General features: G+C 32.2%; 1 protein-coding gene across 6 annotated transcripts in view; it reads left to right on the top strand.

The window, feature by feature from the left end:
* The window catches only part of Rab3-GEF (Rab3 GDP-GTP exchange factor), an 84,181-nt gene that overhangs the window by 34,728 nt on the left and 24,287 nt on the right, over nucleotides 1-25,166 (top strand). For 3 of the 6 annotated variants that reach the window (XM_076454474.1, XM_076454478.1, XM_076454475.1), the window contains exons 9-23: nucleotides 463-529; nucleotides 1,510-1,653; nucleotides 1,901-2,011; nucleotides 3,253-3,424; nucleotides 3,958-4,063; nucleotides 9,106-9,582; nucleotides 10,865-11,030; nucleotides 15,247-15,312; nucleotides 15,853-15,967; nucleotides 16,606-16,789; nucleotides 21,138-21,347; nucleotides 22,222-22,297; nucleotides 23,294-23,407; nucleotides 23,618-23,745; nucleotides 24,315-24,461. In XM_076454474.1, coding sequence (XP_076310589.1) covers nucleotides 463-529; nucleotides 1,510-1,653; nucleotides 1,901-2,011; nucleotides 3,253-3,424; nucleotides 3,958-4,063; nucleotides 9,106-9,582; nucleotides 10,865-11,030; nucleotides 15,247-15,312; nucleotides 15,853-15,967; nucleotides 16,606-16,789; nucleotides 21,138-21,347; nucleotides 22,222-22,297; nucleotides 23,294-23,407; nucleotides 23,618-23,745; nucleotides 24,315-24,461 — 2,283 coding nt within the window. The remainder of the gene's footprint in view (nucleotides 1-462; nucleotides 530-1,509; nucleotides 1,654-1,900; nucleotides 2,012-3,252; nucleotides 3,425-3,957; nucleotides 4,064-9,105; nucleotides 9,583-10,864; nucleotides 11,031-15,246; nucleotides 15,313-15,852; nucleotides 15,968-16,605; nucleotides 16,790-21,137; nucleotides 21,348-22,221; nucleotides 22,298-23,293; nucleotides 23,408-23,617; nucleotides 23,746-24,314; nucleotides 24,462-25,166) is intronic. The other 3 variants (XM_076454476.1, XM_076454479.1, XM_076454477.1) reach the window with 2 other exon arrangements.

Raw genomic sequence — 25,166 nt, 5'->3', positions numbered from 1 at the left:
GTAAACAAAACACTTGAATATTTATGCAAGTAAGTAATCAAAGTCCCCTTCAAACAGCCTTAGGTACTATAAATCAGGGTATTGCCTTTCTTATTACAAGACAGAAATCCTGAATACATTAATTACTTGTTTTCATTTTATTTAATAACTTGTATATTGTTTGATGCTGCAAGACTTCTTAGTACCATGACTTTTTATATTATATTTATGTATTCTTTGGTTGGGTTCAGTTATTACTAGGACAGATATTTCATACAAGATTCTAACCAGTGGAAACAATGAATAAAAAATAGCTTTTATTAAGGTTTCAGTTAAAGTACCTGAGAATACCCTTGTTTTTTCCAATGAGTAAGCTGTATATGGTCTTTGTAACATCAAATTGCTTAATGTTTGTATCAGGTATGCATATTTCTCCTAATAATGACCTGTGATTTTGTAAAGTGTGTATTTTTGTTTTAATAGGCTGTTGAGTTTCTAGCCGAATGGTCCTTATGTCCTACCAATGTGGCCTTCCTTAGAGTTCACACAGGTAAGGTTTGTACAGGTAAGATTTGCACAGGTGGAGTTCCAGTGTAGAACATGAGCATCTGACCTTTACTATCTAATTAGAATGGTCTTTAATGTCTACACAACAGTATTTACTCATTGGTTTAAAATATAAGAAATGTTTATTCAATATAAGAAAAAAACTGTTCTCCTTGGAACAATAAAACAGAGTAAACTAGAAATACTTTTTTAAGTCTAGTGAAGTTTGCATTCAAAAACCTGATAGGGACTATCTGTGAAATATATACATAAAATCAAGAAGATTGATATGTTGAGTAAACAATGACATGAAAATGAAAAAAAAGGGAAACTTTAATACTAAGCTTTATCTTAAGCTTTCTTCAGAAAGCTGAGTCAAATGATAGGTTTTATTTAATACTTAAGCCACAAACAATATGTGCAGTTTTCTGAATCAGCTAAACACATAACCTTTCCACAATTACAAAATCACACAGGATTACTTTTCTCTCAGTGTTTCAGTGTTGAAAAATCAATACTAAAAGCATGTCAACTAAGTTGCAATAAATGGATTTTTGGCTTAATTTAAAAACTCTTTGGTATTACCCATTCTCCCATTATAAAGAAATTGGTGAAAGTGATGGAAATCTGAGAAACTGAAAATTTAAACAGTATACTTTATTAAAACACTTTTTAGTCAGAAAATTTTCTGAATGTGTGAAAATGGACTTGGTAGGTTTCAAACTCAAAATTCTTCTAAGCTCCAGAGTCTGTGAATTTTGAAGTAGTTTAAAATTTAACTATTAATGGACCAGTAACTTAGTTTTTACCTTTTCAGAAACATTTGTAATTGTATGGGATGGCATACTACTAAATTTGTATGGATAAAGCACATGATATCCATGTAATTATAACTTGACCATCAGTGTAATATACTGAATTTGTATAAATCTGGAAATTCTCCCAAGTTGTCAGTATATATGCTGCTGTCATGTTTTATTTCAGGTGTGTTTGATCCAACCATAGTTGGGGATAAACCCAAGTGGTACAGCAATAATTTGGAACCGTTGCATTTCAAAATATGGAATGATGGGAGCTCTTTGGGCAATGCTTTAACAGCAGGTACATATGGTGAAGAAATAAGTTCAGGTGAGAACTGAATTGAATTTCTCATTTGTTTAGAACTATTTTTAATAAGTGTAGATAGTTTTGTTCAGTCAGTTATCAGTTGTTTTGGTGTCATTTGATGTCCATGAAAGTTAGCATTGAATGTTTTTTTGTTAAACTGAATAAAACAGTTATCAGACTAACTTTGAAATAAAGGTAGTTACTTTATTTTATAAAACATTTATCCGACTTTGAAATAAAGGTAATTATTTAACTCTGTTTATTCTAGATGAAAGTGGAAGTGACAGTGAGGGAGCAGGTAGTACAAGCTCTTCCTATTCTTCACTCAGTGACTTTGTGTGTGACATGGTGAACAGTGACATAGCAGGTGAAGTGTTAGGTTAGTATTTATACCAGCAAACAAAATAGAAAAACAATTAATATAAATGTTCATTTCACATTAATCACGAGTTTTATTTACTGATTTGTTATTTGTGCTCAAAATTAGTTTTCTAGGGATTACATACACTGATTTGTTATTTGTGCTTAAAATTAGATTTCTAGGGATTACATATCCTGACTTGTTATTTGTGCTGAAAATTAGTTTTCTAGGGATTACATATACTGATTGTTATTTGTGATTAAAATTAGTTTTCTAGGGATTACATATACTTTTGTTATTTGTGCTTAAAATTAGTGTTCTAGGGATTACATATACTGATTTGTTATTTGTGCTTACAGTTAGTTTTCTAATGATTATTTGAACAAGATTACTGTATTTGTTAATGTGCAGTGTTTACATAAGATGCTTTTTAATTTACTTTTAATTTGAATATTTTGACTTTTATCTTACTGTGGGTTATGAAAATTGACAAGTATCAGAACATGGATGTTTACTGTGGAAGTTCAGTAGTTATTTAAGCCATAAAGGAAAATGCACACATTTTCTACGGTTTTCAGAAATTTAGAAAACCTGGTCCTTTTGTTAGACACTGAAATATAAACTTAAAGGTTACTAATTTGAGTATCCTTTTCTGTTAATACCTTGCTTAATTTAGTTAATGTGAAGTTATAATAAAAACATGAGAGATTCTGAAACTGGTCAGCTTAAGGTTTTTTCCAGTAATAATTTTCACTTCAATACCTTATTAACTCTTCATGATTATTTCCCAAGAAAACAAGTAATCATTTAAAGTTCTCTTGTCTTTGCACCGAGTAGTAGGCTAGTTTAGTTCAGAGTTTTTATGTCTGGGGCACTACCAGTATAGTCAGTTGCAACTGAATTTATGCTCATAAGCCAAGTTTAAGACTTTTTTTTCCCAGGAAAAAATGGTAAAGTCTGTTTATTGGCTTTTTTAATTCCTCTTATCCTTTTTTTAAGTATGAAAATAAAAGTTTTGTTGCCAAGAGTCCTTAATATCTATGGATGAGTAAAAAAAAAGAAAAGTTTTGTCAGGCTGTAGAAGTTTAGATACCTTTTAAAATGAATTCAGTTTATTGTAGATTTATAATGACAGTAATTTTTTTGTTATGCTATTGAAATAACAGATTAGTCAAGTTATTTCATAAATATTAACAAACATTTATTTGTGACTAGATTATTAATTAAAATAATTAGTTATGAAATGTCTTAATTTTCAGGTCACAGCTCTGATGACACTGGTTTTACACAGGTTCTTTTCGATCATCGGTCAGTTTTTCATCCTCCCAGTACCTTACAGGTGCCTGGTGCTGGAGGACTAGCTAGCAGTATCTCAGCATTCTCTCTTCCTGGATCCCCGTCAACTTCGTCATCCCAGTCCTCAATGTCTAGGTATCACTTTTGATTAATAGTTTCGAGTTTACTTACTGATAATTTACACTTTATTACAATTTACAGCTTTTACAATAAGTAGGATCATTTTTTTTACAGCAGGTACGACGTTTTGATCATTGGTGTGATATTCTGAAGTTATGTTTGTACCATAAAGAGCATTTTAGGATTAAAAAAAATCACTGTAAAATATTGTGCTTCATAATTATTGCACCAGTGATTGAAATGTCATGCCTGTTCTGTTGTTTTTAATTAAGCACAAAGCTACAGAATGAGTTATCTGCTCTGCCCATCATTGGTATCAAAACCTGGTTTTTAGCATTGTAAGTCTGGAGACATACTGCTGAGCCACTGGTCTTTATAAGGGTAACTAGAGACTTTGAGAGCATTGTTTTCAGCATATATGTAATATGGAATTGTTTGCATATTTTTTGTTATATTTCTGATATGGTAAACAAAAGTTTTTAAATGCTACCTTTGTGTATAAGTTTTATTTGGTTCAAACTTTTTTTTCAAAAGTGAATGTTTTATAGCAGTAGCCCATCGTTTAACTGTGATCCTGAAGGTGATTTGGCCAAGGTTGCTGGATCAGCCGAAACAGCAGGCTTCCAGCCTATACCTTACAGGTCAGAATCCCAGGTAAGAGCACAAACTTTATTAAATGAATTTCATATGATCATGTCTCGAGAGTGAGCTTACCCCTTGCTGTAGAGTTTTAAATAGATAAAAAGTTACATCAAAAAAATAAGTAAAATTTGAAAAATGAATAGTTTTGTAATAATTTTAAATGTTTGTGTAAAATTGAAAGATTGATACTTTCTTCAAATTCTCAGCCCCTCGGTGTGGATTCCTGTACATGGTGGGGTTCTGTTCTTTCAGTTTACCTCCTCTGGGATCTAAACATCCACCCACGTGTTGCCGTGCATGGCGACCTGTGAAAGGGAGGAGAGGATCCTGGTGGTTGAGGGGTCCAACCCTAACACACCACTTTGGCCTTGAATTGCTGTAGACGGGCGGCCTGTGGGTGGCCCCCTTCCCTTGGGTCAATCGGCTGGTCCACTTGGGCTAGAGTCAACCAAGTACCAGTGTTGTAAGTTCTCAACGGGTGTTGTGGACATTTTGTCTGATGTTGGTGTTTGGGTATAGTGCTCACGAAACCCTGGCGTTGCTGCAATATCCTTGCATGACATTGTAGTGCATCCCCTCGTAGGGCTCCATGGTGGGTGGGGTCAGTGGTACTGAAATTTTCCTTTTTTCCTATGGATCCTTCAACAAAAAATTTAAATAAAATAGTGAAAAAACAGTAAATAGGTAAACGACCATGTCTTGAAGACTGAGCAGCAGTCTTCAACATCTGTAACACCTTTACCACATTTTCTTATATTACATCACTTTCAGAAAAACATTTAGTGCAAATGTCTCCCTTTTTTAATCATAAGGGTCTAGAGGGACTTGCTGGCTGTCCAAAGTCACTAAAGAAGCTTCGATCTGAAGACATATTGGTTGAAACATCCACATCCCAACACAGTGAACTCCTCTTGAATTCAAAGGCAATTGGGGATGTACCTATTGAGGTTACACCCCATGCTACCTTGAATTCTTCACGAGGAGTTATTGTTGAAAGGGATTTGAAGAATGTCCTTGAGTCAGAGATTCTTGCTGGTCTCTCCACTCAAGGAGTTTTTGCAGTGAGGCGCATCTCCACTCGCAAAGATGGAGTAACACTGTTGACCGATATCCTTGTTTTGACATTTACGTCACCATGTGTACCTGCCACCATCAAGGCAGGTTATCTAATTTGCAGGGTACGGCCGTACGTTCCAAACCATCTCCGATGTTTCCAATGCCAGAGGTTTGGCCACTCAAAGACGTCATGTCGTGGTTCCCTGACATGTGCTCGTTGTGGTGGCAAGGACCACGATGCCTATGAGTGTGACACGGACCCACATTGTGTCAAATGCAATGGTTCCCACCCTTCCTACTTTCTTTCTTGTCCAGAATGGTTGGAGGAAAAAGAGGTGCAGTGTTTGAAAATGACTCGTAACATTAGTTATCCCGAGGCTCGGAAATTGCTGTTTGCCACTCCATCTCGGACATATGCTGCTGCACTTCGTTCCATAACTACAGTGGGAGTGCAGGCAGATCTCTCTGTGCCTCCAAAAGAATCATTTTCAAAACAAATGAAAAGCCTTTTGACCTCCATGGTTAAATAGGTTGATGAATCGACACCCATCTCTGTTCCTCCCATACATTCCAACAAACCTCAAGATCCACATCCTTTGGTTTCAAATACAGGCATTTCTTCTGATGCATCTTTTTCTCCCACCTCACAATGCAAAACAATCATTTGTTCGCATCCTCAGTCACTGGAATCTCCTTCCAACAACAAAGACCTACCCAATCAACCCAGGGCAGGATACATGGAGGTCGATAGACCTCCTCCAAATAAGGACAGTAAGGAAAAAAGACGTGGTTGTAAACAGAAGGGTTCTCCAGCCACTTGGCCTACCCATCATTAAAAATGGCCACCTCGATACAATGGAACTGTCGAGGTTTACGTTCTAATCTGAATGATATCAAAACACTGATTGCTTCCTACCATCCTGTATGTCTTTCCTTACAAGAAACATTTCTGAAACCTGCCGATACAGTCACCTTTCGGCAGTTTTCTCTGTACAGAAATGACAGGCTGTATGATGGACAAGTACATGGAGGGGTGGCACTGTTGGTTGATCAGCATGTGCCCACCCTGTCTTTGTCACTCAACACACCCTTGGAGGCCGTAGCCATCCGTGTTTCCTTGGGTCATACCTTCACTGTTTTTTCTCTCTACCTGTCCCCTTGAGAGACATATGATCAATCAGACCTTGGTACTTTTTTTGAACAGTTGCCATCTCCCTTTCTAATCCTGGGGGACTTTAATGAACATCATCCCCTCTGGGGAAGTGCTGTTATTGGTAGGAGGGATTGCACATGGGGATGTGTTTTCCTTCCTCAGTGGGCCTTACTTTTTCAGAAGAGACTATCTGCCATTACTCCTTTTGACCTTTGCATCCAGGTGCAATTGGATGAATTTGGTCTGTCCTTGGATAATATTGCAGAATCCACTGGTCAGCCCATCCCCCCCATGGCTTATTACAGCCCCCAAATGTGACCTTTCTTTAAGTCATCTGAAAAAGGCAGATACTCCTGATTGGAAGTACCATCTTTTATTTACTGAGCTTCTTTCGAACAATCATTCCATTTCAATTTATACGGATGGTTCCAAATCAGGTAATTCTGTAAGCTCTGCCATGGTTTGTTGCGATTCTGTGGTTGCACACAGAATCTCCTCTACAGCTTCTGTGTTTACTGCTGACCTTTAATGCCATATCTCTTGCCCTGGATCATATTGAAGCTGCGCAGTACTCCGACTGCACTATTTATACTGACTCGCTTAGTTCTCTACTGGCCTTGGAATCACTTCACGTTGGTTCACACCCTGTTCTCGCTGATATTCAAAACTGACTGGCCCATTTCTCATTAACATCTACTTCTCTTTAGTTTTTCTGGGTACCAGGACATGTTGGTATTCGCGGGAATGAGCTTTCAGACACGGCAGCTAAATCTATCTGCTCTGGCACTATCACCACTGTGCCTATTCCGTACATGGACTATGGTCCTGTATTCAAGGCTTGGCTCCATGCCAGCTGGCAGTCCACTTGGAGTGAGCAATGCGACAACAAGCTTTTTCAAATATAGCCCTATACTGGGCTTTGGCTGTCTAGCTTCCATAAGGTTCGGAAGGAGGAAGTTGTTCTAACTAGACTATGCATTGGCCACAGTTTTTAACTCATCATTTTCTTTTATCTGGAACTGATGCATCAGTGAGTAGTTTGTGTAACACTCAAATCACTGTAAGCCACATTTTACTTTCTTGCCATGGTTACGATTCTCAATGACAGCACTATTTTAAACATGTTTTGTCCCAAGGTTTGTCTGTAACATTAGACAGTGTTATTGGTGATGATGACACTGTCCACCTTGATAAAGTTTTTAGTTTTTTAATGACCATTAATCTTTTTAATCTCATTTAAGTGTTGGATATTTATTGATTACACCTTTTTAATTGTGGTTCCCTTTTCAGAGTCTCAATCTCTCTAGTTCAATTTGACATTGGAAAATGGCCAGAACATTAAATAACTCGACACCAGGACTGAAAAGGCCAATTTCAGGTGACTAACGCTGCTGTTTGAACTATCCGTTTGAACTACCCGTTAGTTGTCCTGGCAAGTTGTTATTACAATTTTGCTGTATGTTTTTTAACACTTTTATTACTTTACCTTTTGGTACTGGCCATAATGACACATAACCTGGAACCAGGACTGGAAAGACCAACTTCAGGTGTCTGACAGTGGTTCTTGTACTTACCTGTTAATCTTCCTGGCGGGTTATGATCATTACCATTCTGCTACAGGGAGTCCTTTACAATTTTGTAGACTGGATGCCAACATTGGTTTTATGCCATTTTCTGTTTTTAATTGCTGTTTTGTTTTTACCTTTGTTTCCTTTTACAAATTTTACTCCATTTGCTTTACTTTTACCTTTTTACAGGACATTTGGCTAATTGTTATTACAATTTTGCTATATGTTTTTTAACACTTTTCTTATTTTACCTTTTGATAATGGCTGTTATGACAACATAACCCGGAACCAGGACTGGAAAGGCCAACTTCAGGTGACTGACGGTGGTTCTTGTACTTACCTGTTAGTCTTCCTGGTGGGTTATGATCAATACCATTTTGCTAGAGAAAGTCCTTTACAACTTCTCTTACTTTGCTTTCTCTCTCAACATTGTAGACTAGGTGCCAACATTGATTTTATGCTTTTTCTGTTTTTCAATGATGTTTTGTTTTACCTTCATTTCCTTTTATGTATTTTACTACATTTAATTTATTTTTACCTTTTTAATGAACGTTTGGCACAGATAGCTTAGTTGCTTTGTGCCATAAAACACTAAATCAATCAATCAAGTTCTCAGCAAGTAAAGTTATAAGTACAAGGAATCTCAGTATATAAATGCAGTTTAACCAAATGTGAATGGGTGTGGTGATCCAGTGGGCAAACCATGTTTTGGGGAAGGAATATTGACTATAATTGCAAATCTACAATGCATATCTACATGAAATGTGTCAAGCTTTTAGTAAAAAATATTCGAGTCTGTTCTACACAAAAAATTCTAATTATGTGTTTTACGTAATACATTTGTATAACCTCTAAAGCTTCTGATATGCATATCTACAATTTGTTTCTATATCTCTGTATCATAAGTGACATTTAATCTCTGTGAACTGTCATGAAATAGCAATGTAATGGTGAAATGAATAACTAATAACTGTAAAATAATACTGTGTTGGATGGCACTCTGTAAAAGGTTGTGGCTTGCACATTTTGACGTCATTTATGTACATACAATCAGAAAATGTTGATTTGTATTCTTTTTGTTAAATAACTTTTAAACATTTTTAAATTTCTAGTAGCATAATTTATTATTGATTCAAATGTTTTACAACCTTACGACAAATAAGCTAATTTACTTAAAAATTATTTGTTTATGTATGTTTGTGTATATATTTACCAGTCAAAAATTATTCATTATTACAAAACACAAATAAGTTTTATTATTTTGTAAATATTAACAGATTGAACCAGACGTTTTTAGTAGTCAAGATACCAGTATTTCCACTCTTACACCCTCTACTGTTAGATCAGGCCTTTCACCCCAATCGTTGCTTCTAGGCCGAAGTCCTGCAGGCAGCACTAGCAGCGATGTGGTCACTACACCAGACCGTGATGTGGCAGGTTCTCCTTTAAACAGAGTACGTTCTGGTAGTTCATCACTTATTCCAGAAACATCACATGATAAGAGTTCTAGTGGAATTCCTACAACTATTCCTGGTCGAACCATGAGTATCAGTAATGTGTTTAGTCGGGCTGGTAGCATTGGTGGTTCGACATTAGTTACTTCACAAAGTAGCCAATCCTCCTTTCTCGAAGCAGTGGCTAAAGATGTCAAAGATGTTGCCAAAGAAGCACGAAAAGCAGCAATGGAAGCAAGTAAAACAGCTTTAGAGGCAACAAAACCAGCTAGAGAAGCAAGCAAAAAGAAGTTACTGAAGGTAGGTAATGCTCAACCTATATTGTTAAGCATAGAGAGGAAAAACACTTGTTACAAATAATGAAAAGTGGTTAACATACTCGACTGATAGTCTATCATAACCTACCACAAAACATGCTCACTGTTTCAGCCATGAGATCATCATAATCTGATTATCAATCCTACTGTTCATTGCTAAGGAGGAACCATACAGTTGGTGGTGGGTACTGACTTTTGCTTATGTTTTCTGTTTTCAGCAACTCAAACTTAGATATGGTGGAAATAAGCCTTATTAGCTTTGCTGTAAATGCACACACACACACACACACACACACACACACACACACACACACACACACACACACACACACACTGTGTGTGAATATCACATTTTGCTTTATCTTATAATAAAAGTAGTCTGTGATAAGAACTCCTAAGTAATATTTATTTACAATTATCTATTTCTACTAAGAGCATAAATATATATTTAATAAACGATTACACTGGACAACAATTTTTTTGAAAAGTTTTTGCTGATTATGACAGATACCTGGTGGGTATGCACAAATATAGTTTTGGTTTTGCTTCATCATGTAGGAACTCTGAGAAATACAGTTAACTGTTTACTGGCAATAACGTATTTAATTGTGTTTATGTTTCTAATACACTATTAAGTTCAACATAATTAAAAGTGTTTTGCTTCAGATTTTTGTTTGTATTCAATGTCTGGTGCATCACGTTGCAGTGTCCAACAGTAGTCAACAAGCATTGACGGATTCCAGTTGCCCTGATATCGTTTTTAAATTGTAGCAAAACTGAAGATTTCAATGAAACAGTACGTGATGGGCAAATGTGGATGTGATTTTCGTGATCACCAGCCAAAAATCTATAAGGTTAACCCAACAGTGTTCAAGAAGCAAAAACTTTGTTGTGTAGTGTTACCTTTTTAGTTTTATAAACATACTTTTTCATCTTTGATCATCAGTAAATCTCTTCTAACAATAGTGGTAGCTTTACTTTTGTTTAGTGTTATAGATGTGTATTTTTTGGGTATATATTAATGTGTCAAAATTAAAAAATAAGACGTTTTTCTGCTACATTCAAAAATATGTTTCAAACTTCAAAACAAATGTATTAGAATTTTATATTTATATTTGTGTTTTATATATATAACTACTGCATTAAACCTTTTCATTTTTTGGCTTTTATTATGTACAAAATGTGCTAATGTAGTCAAGTTATTTTTTTATGAAATCATATGGACGTGTAAGCTGTTGCTTTGATTCTTCTATGTGTGTTGTTAGAACTTGCAGGCTTTAGGGGAGCCAATAAGGCAACAACGAAGTATAGAATCTCAGGACTTAAAAGATGCAGGAAGTGTTTCCACATCGGGATCGTTGATATCCACAGTCAGTAATGAATTGAATGGAATTGCTTCTCAGACCACAAGTATGATATCTGGATGGCTAGGTGAGTATAAGGATAAACTTTGTAACTGCAATATGGAAGTTTATTTACTTAATTTATAGTTTATATATTGAAGAATTTGTTTATAGATTGGAGTCAAAATTGAAGTGATATTTACTATAATTCTAAATTTTCTTAAAACATTGTAATGAAATTTAAACAGATTTTTAGTATAAATATTACAATATGTTGTACACAATGTATTAGAATTTTTAATAAAATATTTATACTAAAAATTTGTTTTTGAATTTACTTTAGTCATATTCTGACTAGTTTGAGTGCAGAAGGATTTCATGTTAAGAATAAAAATATTTGTTTTAAATTTTACAATTTTTATTTGCATGACCTGTAGAACCTTCTGAATTAACATAAATTAAAAAAAAATTAAAACTTTGAATTTTAGTACTTATTTTCACTTCCCTAACATTATTGGTTTGGTTTTTACAGACCTTGTAACCACCACCACAAAACTAAATTACCCCTTTCTCTTTCTAAAGCAACTACAGATCTTTACATAAAAGTACAATAATTTATCTTAAATAGATTCAGGCTCATAACAGTTTTTTTCTGTTTTTATTTAATTTTATTGTTATATTGCTCTTTAACTTTGTCTCCACAGGTACATTTGTTCTGCACATTTCATGAGGTTTTTGTGAGCTACATTCAAAATTTAATTGAACTACTTTATCATCATGGTATAGAATTAAATATAGCATGAAAACATAGCTAATAATCCATATTGTAATAGTATACAGGTTTTAAGTTCTTAACTTTATAAGACAACATCAAAACAAAAACTCTAGTATGAGAATTGACTCCCTTCAAGCATACACTCTTCTCTGATTTATTTACCATCTCTCCAAGAAGTACAATATTCAATGTACTCATTATAATATTGTCATCACTCAGGTAAAGCATTTTCATATCCTTCAGTCTTTCAGAAATTACCAATTGTTCTCTGATGTTCAATACTGTATTATTTATAACCAATAGAAATTGAGCTTTTTTGCTCTGTTGAATGATGTTTTATGCTGTTATCAATTTTGCTTTAATTTCAAGCTTTATACCCTGCAGGATACATGTTGATGAACTTAGATGAATTTGTAACATCATTTATTGCATTGTTAGAAAGTCAGAAAAATTGTCATAGTTTGAGACACTCTGTTTTTTCAATGTTATTATTCTGTGCTCTTTGACACATTATTAAATTAAATAAAAAAATAAGTGCACTACTGCCATTAGTATGAAAAGTAAAGTTATGTGTCAACAGTTTACAGCAAAAATAAAAATACAGGTAAGTACCTTGTTGCTTGTTTTTACATACATAATATTTCATTATTATTATTATTAAAATAACTAAAATTTAAATGTACTAAACTTTTAACGTTAGTTGAGGTTTGGGTAGGTAAAATAAATAATAACAGTAACTATTTCATGAAATATGCTTGTGCATAATGTAATCTGCACATTTACTTAGTAAGTTACAGGTTATAATGCCATGAACATTAGTTAGACACAGTTAAAAGGACAATAAAACGATATTTAAGTATTAAGAGTTGTATACTGTTGAGATTAAACCTATTTAGGATATAAGCAAATGTAGTTTAATTTTACATATTTAAGTCATTCTAAAATAATAAAAAAAGAAGGTAATTTAAATTTTGTTTTGGTTACAAGGTCAGTCAAATTGACAGATCTTGTATAGAGTTAGGGTAGAGAAAATAACAAAAACTATAAAGTTCTACTGAAAACAAACATTAGAAATATATATAGGTGATATTAAAGATAATGCAAGTGAAAATTGGAATTTTTGAGCATAAATATTTTTAATCTTAACATGAAAATCTCTTTCTACTCAGATTATCAAAAACGAAATTGTGTAGTTTCATGGGCAAATCTTTAGCAAAAATACTTCATTAAGAATCTGAAGTTAGTTGAGATGCACATACTGTATTAAAAGAACAAAATGGTTGCAAGTTTGCTGAGTTGACTAACCTTATAGTGAGAGAGTTAACTGTGTATAACTACTGCAAATAGCAATAAATAAGCAAGTTGAAATTGAGAGAGTTTAAGGTAAATAAAATTTCAGTTTTCATCATGCAGTGTCTAACTGTGCATGTTACTCATGCTACTCAGTGTAACATTTTTTATATATTTTTACGTTTTTTATCAAACCTAATAAGGTTTTAGCTTTTACATTCTAATTACTTTTGTTGAATTGTATCAATAAATAAGAAGTTTATTGCTTAATTTAGAATTGAGGTTACTTGTTTTCAGAAGTTTCTTAATTAAACCAACTTTTCTCAGTTGGTTCCCCCCAGAATGTCATATAGCTTTCAAATACTCATTTCAAAATACAAAGAATAATTAAACAGTATGACCCCAAAGTAATTAACTTATCCGACTTTCTACCTGGCTTATAAAAAGGTTTAAAATATATTACGATTTTCCAGATTTTGGTCTTCACTCAGTATAATTTGGTTGAGATATTGCCTTTTGGAAAAATTAGAGTAACAAAATCATGTGATTTACAAAATGGCCTTTGATTGGTCGTGAAAATGAGTTGGGAGGAGCTTCTCTGACAGGTGTAACAAATTTATTAACATCTCAGAAATAAAGGAGGTTGGAAGCTTGTAATTTAAATTCAGGCCTGTTGGTATCTACAGCTGGTGTTTTTAATTATTGGGAATTATGAAACCCATAGAAATGAAGAAAGAAGATCTGAAATGGAGAATTCAAAGCAAAGAGGCATCACATGACACACAAAAAATGAAGACTGAGGACTTGTTTAAACATTTCCTTCATTTAGATTAAGAAATTAAAACTTGTATTCAAATATAAATTGTAATGAATGTTTTGATGCCAAGTTTGTTGGTATACATTGGTAATGGCTATTTAATTGAATTTTAATGTAACTAAAATACTTGGCATGTGAACTTTGACTCCTACATGTATACAGGATTAAAGCGTTTTCTGTACATGTATACCTTAGCCAAGAGGAAAACCAGAGTATCCATCCAAAAGGCCAAATTCCTTGAGAACTAAAGCATATGTCATGCAAAGTTAAAAAGTTTAAATGGTAAATTGCTGAACTTTATCTAAGAAAAAAAAAAAAAGCAGTATAACATGTCAATCATCCCTAGGTTGAATTTTCTGTGAAAATAATTTTCATGGTAAAATACGTACAAAAACAACAGGACCACCTACTTTTGAAATTGGGGAATGCTAGTGAACATTTTTTTTCATAAAAGATGCACAGAGTTACAAATGAACTGTTGTGAAAATTGTTCCAAGGTGAAAGACAAAGTCAACAAACTTCAGTGCTAGTATGCTGTTATTGATATGTTTGTTCTTATTGTGGATGGAATTATGTGGATTCGATTTTGGGTCATTTAGAATAGCATGCAAGAAGTATCTTAAGCCTAGCATTTGTAATTTTCACTTTGATCAAGACTGTGTTGGTGTTGCTAATTAAAGTAAGTTAATCACAGTATTCAGTTTCAACAGTGAACAGGATGTCTGAATAAAAACAAAATATGGTATCCATCAGTACTTAAGAATACATAGTGAACATAAACAATGTAGAAATGTGTAAATTGTTGTAGGACAAAAAGTTAATGGTATGTGGAATTCTCTGTGGTAGTGTACTGAGCATAGTTGAGATAATTAAGCAGTTCCAACAATGAGACAGACCCATCAAGCACAAACTGCGTGTGATTTATAGAAACTGAATGACCCATTGGTATTCCCACCATCACAAGTGTGGTATTTTGTTTTTTGTTAAATTATCATTTTAATAGTTCATATTTCTTGGGATAAACTGAGCTTGAAGTAATTTTTTGTTGTCAAACAGTATAATAATTTGAAAAAAAAATCCTTTTATTTAATACTTTGTAGTCTACTTAAGTTGATCACATTTAATTCTGTCCAGTTAAAACGAAGATATTCCACTTTATTTTTGATTTATTTTTAATATGTCAGTGTTATGAAATTTGCCAGGTGAGTGTTCATAGCTATTTCAATTCAGATCTGCATATTTGGTAAAATATTTTTACTGTAATAGTTCTATACTGCATGGAAAAAAGTTTAAAATATTTTGTTTAATTTAATAGAAAGACGACTCTTTTAAAACCAGTGTAAATATATGAATTATATAATTGTTGATATCAAGTAATTAAAATAAATTTGTAAGTGCTAATTATTTCAACTAATCATGTAGGTGGTCGAACATCTTCAACAATCAGAACCAAGGAACGAGCTCAACCATTTGGACCATTTCCTAAAGGTTTGCATTACATTATTTGTTTATCACTTTTTGTACTTTTTATTCTATTTTGATAATAAGTGGTTCACGTGTGTGTGTGTGTGTGTGTATTTTAAAGTAAATATAATATAAAAGATTTTTTTATATATTACCCTCTGCTCAGTTTGTGGTGTTTAGATTTGTTTTTAATTCAAAGAGAAAATACCATATATGTAATTTTTCCGTTTCATTTATAGGTTTGTTAGGTTGATTTTTTTTTTAACTTTAAGGTTGCAATGGCATAATGAAATTGCCCCTAAAGTTACAAGTTTCTTTTCTTAACCCACCCCCTAAAAAAATCATGAAGTTTTACTTCTGTAATGTGCTTTAGTATTCTAATATGATCTTTGAATCTTTTCAATGTAACAAGTCAGTTTAATGAGAAGTAATTTAAACTTGCTTTAAAAAAGAACTAATTTGTTAGAGGTTGAAATAGTTTAATGCATGTGTGTGTTTCTCTTTTAAATGACACTTAAAAACTCGCCCATAACTGGTTTCCTTCTGATTATAACTCAATAACAGGACGCAAGGGTCTGGTGGAAAAAACTAACCTAATTAAACATAGTACTAACCAGCATCGTAAACAGCAAGAGATTCAGCGACTTCAGTATTTGGAAGCTCGTAGCACTACACACAGGTGCTGTGGATTTACTAGCAGCATTTCTATGTAACAAGCTTAGTCTAAGGATTTTAATTTTTGTGAATTTTGGTAGCATGTTTAACATGTATAATAATTTCTTAACAGAGTAAACTATGTACTTGTAATGTAAGCAAATATCAATTTTTCATCAATATAACTAGTTAAATACACTTTTTTAGTTTTACATTTGTATTTATAAAGATTGAAATATATTGTTAATGGTATTTTATACTGTACACCATTACACTAATTTACCATAAGACTGGCTGAAACTGAATAGGTTTTGCATATAGTTCAGAATATTTTAAATTACACATCCTTTCTATCTTTGTTTACAGTGGCTAAATTAAGGTAAGCAGTTTTGTAAATTTTGAATATTTGCTCTATGTGTATTCCATTTTGAAAGCATGGAAGTGTTTGCATCCATATACATTTTCCTTTTTCATTTAACACACTTACTGTAAGGTGAAATCATAGGATTTGGGTTTTGTGTATGAGAGATATACTACTTAACTTATTAATATATATGTTAATGTACAGTTTTTCATGAAACTAAGATACAACAAGGACACAAGCTATATTGATCACAAGATGACTATTTAGTGAAGTAATAGTTATATTTGAATCTTTTGTAGTGAAAACCAGCAATTCCTTAAGGATGTTGTAAATGGAGTTCTAGATGGTGAAGGAGTTGGGTGGTTGAAACTGAACAGGTTCAAAAAATTGATGGAAGATGAAAGTTACAGAAATCTGGTTGTCTCTCGTCTGAACAAAACTCTTGACAAAAAGATTGGACCCGATGATCACATTGCTGATGTTGTAAGTTTTATGATGCTTTCTTTTTCTTAAAATTTCTAGTGAGCTTACGGTATTGATATATATTGATACATTTATTGAGTTTAAATTGTTAAAAAGAATACAATGAAATTTTAGACTAGAAAATGAAATAATTTGTATAGCAGTAGCGTGTGTATAAGTCATGCAGTAATAACTTCTTGATGTAACATAACTCAAATAAAATTTAAAAAGTGAAATACATGGGGAAACAGGTTCACTGCTATTTGTAGATGACATCTGGCTGCTGATTTTTCTTTGCAAGTTCTATAACAGTATTATAAAAACTGTTAACTGGTGAAAAAAACATGCAATACATGTGTTGTTGACATTGGACTTCTGTAAATTCATCAGCTCTCATGCTATTTTAACACAGCTTGATTTGTGCACTTATGTTGTTGAGATTGAATTTCTGCACCTGTACTTGCTGTCATGGTTAAGATAACTGAGACTAGAAATGTATCAAGAAATAATAATATTGACAAAGTATAAAGGAATAGTGAAATTAATGATAATAAGTATAAGACAAAAATTAAATTAGTAATAAATATAAAACATTTCATTATGTAGTGTTATCACTACATTTTAGTTTTCCTGATTGGTCATGCAGCGCATAACTTGCATGACCTGACAGCATCCCATTATATTTTTAACGTTTAAAATGAATATTTATTGAGAAGCATATATATATATGAATAAGGTTTTGAAAATTTTCTGTGGGAGGGAGAGTATTTTATCTGAGATATCAAAAATTAAATATATTTATGATGCCTCTTGTAACTATAACTTGTTCTTGTTTTCATTATGAAAGTGAGCATGTCTATAATATAATTGGTTTCTGTTTAGGGTCATCACTTAACTCTCTCGAAATGGGCTTGGTCAGTTTGAGTGTCATGTAACTTCTTTGTACTTTGAAGTGTTTATTGGTTTAATATTTCTATCTTTCTATCTTTTATTTTCTTTATTTGGTAAAATCTCCTAAACACATATCAAATATTTTTTTTTCTGTAAAACTATATTTCATCTGCTATTTCCTCTACCCTAACTCAAAATGGGATCAGTCAATTTGACTGATCTCATAACCACCAAAAGAAAACAACAACGCTAAATTACGCTTTCTTTTTTTTTAGAAGGACTTCAGATTGTAAATTGAAATTATGTCTGTTTATCCTAAGTAGCTCAAACTTGTAACAACATATGCCTATTTATAATTAAATTTTATTGTTTTATCGCCCTGTGTTACACTAATAAATTACATTACCTATATACTGCTCGTGCTAGTCTTGTGAAACATTTTTATTATTTATTTTACCTAACCTAATCTTAAATAACCTAAAAATATCTCTATTTTTACATTTTATCTACTTTTATAATAAGGACATTTAAGTCTACTTTTTTATACTAATGGTAGTAATATACTAAATAATTTTTATTTAATTAAGTAACATACCAATGAACACAGACTAATTACATGCAAAAAGTTTACAATTCCCCTAATTTTCTGGTTTTCTAGCTGTGACAGGAGCTGTTACAAATTCATCTAAGCTAGTTGTAAAGTTTTTTAGTGGAACATTGCTTGTACTCTGAGTGAAATTGACTATTATTTGTTCAGAAAAAAACATGTTATACAATATATCATTTAGTAGGTGTAAACAGTGAGTTATAGGTAATATATATAATATATATAATTAGATGTGGGAGAGAACTATTAACAAGTACTGAAAGAGAGGATGTGATATGTGGGAATGGCAGTAGGTGTCTGATATTCTGTGTGGCTCTGTAACCAAACGAAATTGAAGGCTATAAAAGTTACGGTTTGTGTGAGAAATTATGATTCTACAGTGAATAATTTAAATTAAATTCCTTACTCTTTTAATGAAATGAGGTAAAAAAATATGGGTTGTTAGCAAATATTTTATGCTATAGTAATTGGTATAACATAAAAAGTAATTTGATAAATCTTTAATTTTAAGCCACTAAAATTTGTGCTGTGCAGTATAGGTTACCTGAGTTGAGAGGGTTAATAAAAACAACTTTAAAAGGATATACATTACCTTGCAGATTGATAAAATTTTCTGTTAGTTGCATTTTGATAAATTTTGTGGTCCTCAATATTGTATTTAATAATTTCAATTAATACTAGTTAAAGTCCCTAAAATTAATAAAACTGTAATATTTCTTTCCTTCTTTGTTATATTTTGAACCAGTAACATCCTAATTGGCTTTTTTTTATGTATTTAAAACGTTTTCTTTATGGTGGGTTGCTGTTTAGGCATATTTGTTAGTTTTAGCTTACAGATAAGTCAAGTTGATACTATAAATAGAAATGGCACTTTTACCAGTTACTGTAATGTACCCATTTATGAATTTTAAAAATTATGTATCTCAATTGAATTTTTATGTTAGATAATTTTGCTAATAGAAGAATGAATGACAGAGTTAAGTATTATAATTACAAAGCTGTTCACCAGGTACAGAATTTTCCAACTCTATCAATAGGTGCCACTGTTGTTTTTGTAAACATTTTTTCATGCAACATAGAGATGACATGCAAATACAACTGCTATTTTGAAATTATAATGAGTTCAGCAATTTCTTCTGAATTTATTAACCTTGCATGATATTACATGTTTTTATTCAGTAGGATTTTAGTCTTCTAGCTGACAGCAAGCTAAGCTAATGCATATTTATGCAAACTTGTGAATGATTTTCATGTACTGATTCAGAAACTGTATTTGGTTTGCAGTACAACTTGGTAGGTATGCCACAGTCTTATCCAAAGAAGGATGTTTTCATAGGAAATTTATTAAATGTTATAGATCCCAAAAATGCAACATTTTTTTTTAAAGAAAGGAGACTTAATTGTTTTCCATGGAACCCATGAATTTCCAAGTATGTGTAAGAGAACATTGTGCTATAAAACCATGGTTCAAATTTTTGTAGAGCAACTAATGTTCTTATCTGCAGAATGAAGGCTGAGGGCATGAAAGAGAATCTTCTGACCCAGAAAGGTATTCCAATGAAACTGGCTATAACTAAAATTACAGCAATTTCATTTAACTACCTACTTGTTTAGTTATGTAGTGCAGCTCCAGTGGACTTTTATATCTTGGGCATGCATGAATGTGGTCTTGAAAGTTAATGTACACAAACAGTGAAGATCTATAGAAATTTCTCACAAGTTATGTTGTCTGTTAGATTTTAACTTCAACACTCTTCATAGAAGTTTGCTACTGAATAGTAACGTATACTAAAACCTAAAACTCTCACATACATTATTGGGTAGCAAAACAGAAAAACAAATTTTTGTTTAATTTGTAATAATGAGTGTTTTAACAATTTTACATAAATATGTTGCATTCAAGTTTTTTTCACCTTATTGTGCTGTAACATTGATATTTGTTGTTTGGAAGTACATTATGCAACTGTTTATGTTCCAAAACTTTACACAGTTGAATTTGTTTATTACAGTCTTAGTGGGTGTGAATGTACTTATATTAAAAGTGACAGTAATATGTAAATTTACCTTATTCATTCCCTTCTTAAGCCATGCTTCATATGTTGGGAAAAGTTGCAGTGATTGTATATTGTGTGTTCTGGGGCATATAAAAACTAAACTAATGCTTATGGCTTTTATTTGGAACAGGTTTTTTTGAGGTGTGAAAATGTGTGTTTGCACTCAAGTAATAATTACTATTGGAAAGGAAGTGGGACTTGAATTTTACACTCAAATAGAGATTACTTTTAAGGGAAAGTTGGGTTTGTTTTGTACTTTAAATGAAGGTTACTATTGGGAGAGAAGTGGGTATTGTTTTTTGCACTCACATGAAGGTTTATGTTAGGGGGAAAGTGGTTTGTGTATGTAAATGGAAGGTATTTTGAAATTATAAAAGGTTGCATCTTGGGCTTAAGTGAATACCGTGTTTGTAATCCCTGGGGGTAGGTAGGGAATTTTGGGTGTTGTAAAAGCTGAATTGTTTCTTGTTTTCAGTAATAAGCAATGTGTATGGTAGAAAAAGGACCAATGGATTGATTGTAAACAGAGACTACATCTGAAGCAGGAATTAGTAGCTTTTGTAATATTTGTGCAAATTTTAGGAATTAATGTTTTCTGTGTGTTGTCTTATTCCTTTCAGGAATGCACCTGTCTAAATTTAGTGGCTTTCTGAATTTACCTGTTCGTTACAGTCCTCACGTATGAAGAATACGTCTTCAAAACAAAACTTAAAACTTTAGTTACATACGTTATTAGTAATAATGTTTTTAGCTGCTTTTAATAAGAATTATGCCCCTGAAGACTTAGGGATGATGTTCAGAAACTTTATGATTACAGTGCATTTCTCGAGCCGTGTGGAAAGGCATACTGAAGTTGATCGTATCAGTGGTTGTAGGCCTTGAACAAACATATGCAAATAATGGTCTTGGTGGAATGGCCAGTGCTTTTCAAGTTCTTGAAATAGCTCATACCCATTACTGGGCTCGAGAGTTGACAGATGATCAGAGACTAGACACTAGCACGACGGCCTCAGCTTCTCTGTCGCAGGTGTGCTTGTTCATTTTATTTTTAACTAAGTAATCAGATTTAAAAAGAATCTCTAACTGGTATTTGTATTTAACTTTGTGTAGAGATAAATACTAATAGTGTGTCCGTTATTAACCATTTCAGTTAAGTTGATTTTAAATAACGATAGTGGGTATTTTTTGTATGTTAAGTGCTAATGATACTTCTGTAAGTCTCTTCATAACTGGAAATTCTACACGAGTTAATAGAATTGTTTGAAATAAAGAATTAAAATGCACTAAATTAAATAGTCATTAGTTAGGGGCATGTGGAATTGCATAAGGTAATATTTTTTATATATTTAAATTTGAAATTTGTTAATATTGTAAAGCTATTTATAAGACGGCTATTTTATGTATTTCATGTAATTGCTTAACTTATAGTTTTATTACATTTCCCCATTAGTTTATCATGAATGAACATTTTTTTTGTATCTTAACTCATTGTTTGTTTTGACTCAATAATTCTAGAGTCTGGAATGTTGTATTCCACATAATTCAAACTAAATTAAATCCTGTAAAAATAAAAACCAACTTGAAACTACTTGTTTGGATCATTTGTTTATTAAAGCCTCGCTGATAACATAGCAGTAAATCTATTGACTTAATACAAAAAATCAGGCTTACGTATTCAAAGTGGATACAACACAGAACACATTGTTACCTTGTACTCAATGAACAAATATGTTTTAAATCCTTTTGTCTGTATTCAAGGCAGTATTTTATTGGTATTTTGTAAATACATAGGTTTCCAACATATTTTATCATAAAGAAGAGTTTTTATTTGAATAGTAATTTTTTAGTGTTTTTGAAGCATTTATGTACTTTTTTATAGTGTAAAGAATGTGATTTTTCAGGGAAGTAGCCCATTTGGAAGTGGAGAGAACCTTTACAAACATTTAGCAGAACCAGGCAGGCCAGAAGAGACAACAGGTAAGTTTCTTTTGCTTGTCTTTCATTAATTTTATATTAGTGAAGTCTCAGTGTTTTAAAAGTTGAAATGTTTTATTTTGCTGTTTCAACCCTGTGCGAGGTTAAAGTGTACAAGTCATGACCTGTTATAGAGTACGATTAAACACTTGATGTCAGTTATCAACTGTTCGTATAAACCTACATTGCTGATTTACCAACAGACAGAATACATAGAAATATAAAAAATATTGTAGATATGAATTTTGAAGGTTCTGGAAATTATGTTAATACAATATGGAAACTATACGATGTACATTACTTTGCGACTTGTCAAAAGTGTACATCAGACTGAAGTCATCACATCGTTGGTGTACAGATATTTTTGTAACTCGTTTATTTTTTTGTCTATACATCATAATTGTATATTTTGATAAAGGTTTGTCACAGTTTGTATTGACAAACATAATACATTTTTAATTGTACTCAATATTCCTTCTAAAATATGGAGTATTTCCAATGGACCCAGCCTGTGCATATTGGTTTAATATGCAAATATGAAAAAAATAATTTTAAAGATTAAATAGTGGAACTTTAATAATATTGAAATTGTGCAAATATACGATGTGTTAAGGTTTAGTTTTCATAGAAATTTATGTTAATGTCTGGTTAGAATAGATCACAAGTCAGTCTTGTTTCACAGATGGATATTTGGAAAACTGAATAGGTATATGCATGAAACATTTAATTTTAATCTATATGATAGTGTAATTACATAAGTGCATGTGTAGTTGGTAATTATGATGTCAATAGATGGATTCAGTTACAGTTTTAGTGCTAGCAGCTTCTAATCTTATCCAGCACAACTAGAGAATACAGTCTTTTTTGTTTTTTAGTACATGAGCCTGTAATTTTTATATTCATTTATTTTGAACATAAGTGATAATTTAGTCATGTCACTTTTAGTAATCTTGTGTTTGCTGTCGAGTTTGTCGATATATTTCGTATTTCTTACATCAGGTTCAGGAAAGAGTAGTACTGATGGCAGCCCATTAGATTCTGTTCACCATTCCCTACCTACTTCTATTGATAAAGAATGTTCTGAAAGACTCCATCCTGCTGACCATCACTACAGTAAGTTTCTCTTAATCATTTGGTGATATTAGATACTTGAAATTATATTGGGAGTCATTTAGTTCTATTCAGAGAGCATCACTTACATTGTATCTTGTTGGTATGGATAATACTGTATATTTCCTTCTTCAGTGAAGTTGTTGTTAACCCTAAGAATAGGGTATAAAAACCTGTTGTTACCATGATGATGATGATGATTTTTGCATGTAGATTCACAGTTGAACAAAACTCCATCTCCTGAAAGTTCAGAGCATGATGAAGCAAGTGACATGTTTCGTAGCATTATGAATGCAAAACGAAACATTCTCTTTTCTGGGATTACAAGCATAGAGTCAGAAGTAAGTCTTTTTTTTTGTTTAAGGTAATGTTATTTAAACGTAACTATAAATATGTTAAAAATTTCAATTAACTACTTCATTGACTACAGAGTTTGAAAGATTCGCCTTACTGATGTTTGCTGGTTTTAGTTTTGTTTTTATATATTTTTGATAATTAATTAGATAATTTGATTATTTGCAGTAACAAAGAATGCATTTGGGTAGAAAGAACATTATCATAGAAAGGTGCTTTAAGACATGTCCTTGTTACATAGTATATTTGTATTTAGATAGAAAGAACATTGCTATATAAGCTATCTTAAGGCATGTTCTTGTTACATAATGGATTTAATTAGTTGGTATCTAGTAATCTGTTATCTAATATGACTTCGATATTAAAGTTTTGAGAGACAAACTTAATTTATTCACACTTATGATCTGTAATTAAGCTCAAAAGTCTAATCATGCTCTAAATGTTTTCACTGGAACTGTTGGCATTTCACTGAAATATGAATTTTCGAGATTGTTTGCCTATGTTTTTGGATAAGTAGAGACTACTGCCTTAATATTTTAAGTTGCCTGATATTCAGATTTCAGAAGTAGGCACCCCAACAGCCAGCTGCAATGCAAGTGATTCTGGAAGCATGACAACCAACCCAGCATATTATCGTTCTTCAAGAGTTGGCCACAGCTCTTTTCGTTCTACAGTGTCTGACAGTGAGATAGAAGCAGGAAATGTAAGAAGATTTTTGTAATCTACAGACAAATGAAGTAAAAATGTATCTTGTTTACATATGGGAATGAAGTACTTAACCCTATATATATGGAATCTGTTCATAGGACTAACACCTGTATATATTAATGTTTGCTAGAATTCTGAATTCATTGTTTTTTTACTAAATTTAACAAGCTTTTTTAGTAAATATTATAGATCTGTTGTATACCAAATAAATTATACTTTTTAGTAAATTATCTTTAAAATTTGTTTTTGATTTTCTTAAACTTTAACTGAGTCAGTATGAGCGAAAAGTGATTTTTTTTTTTGCTAGGACTAAAACTACATTTTTTCAAGATGTTTCATAATTCATTTGCATAGCCTATAGAATCTTCAAAATGATTATCAAAGTTTTTAGTTGGTAAATCTGTATTTCATCCATTATGTTTCTCTCTACCCTAACACTAATTGTACTGAAGTCTTAAATGTACAGTGAAATGAAATGTTGAAAAGTATTAAATAAAGTGATTAATCACTGTTTTTTTCTAGAAAATTTGCAGATTGTAACATAAAATTATTTATTTATCCTAACAGCTTCAGTTTTAAAGTTTTCCATTTGTTTTCTCTTTATTTTATAATTTTATTGGTATAATAAATTTCTCTCTGCTTGAAATCACAGCAGGATGTTTCACATAGAGCTTAACATAAACAAATGGTCAGGTTACAG

The sequence above is a fragment of the Tachypleus tridentatus genome, chromosome 9 (genome assembly GCF_004210375.1).
Source record: "Tachypleus tridentatus isolate NWPU-2018 chromosome 9, ASM421037v1, whole genome shotgun sequence".
In the NCBI taxonomy this organism is placed as follows: Eukaryota; Metazoa; Arthropoda; class Merostomata; order Xiphosura; family Limulidae; genus Tachypleus; species Tachypleus tridentatus.
The sequence above is the reverse complement of the archived record's forward strand: the minus strand, read 5'-3'. Positions and strand labels throughout refer to the sequence as shown.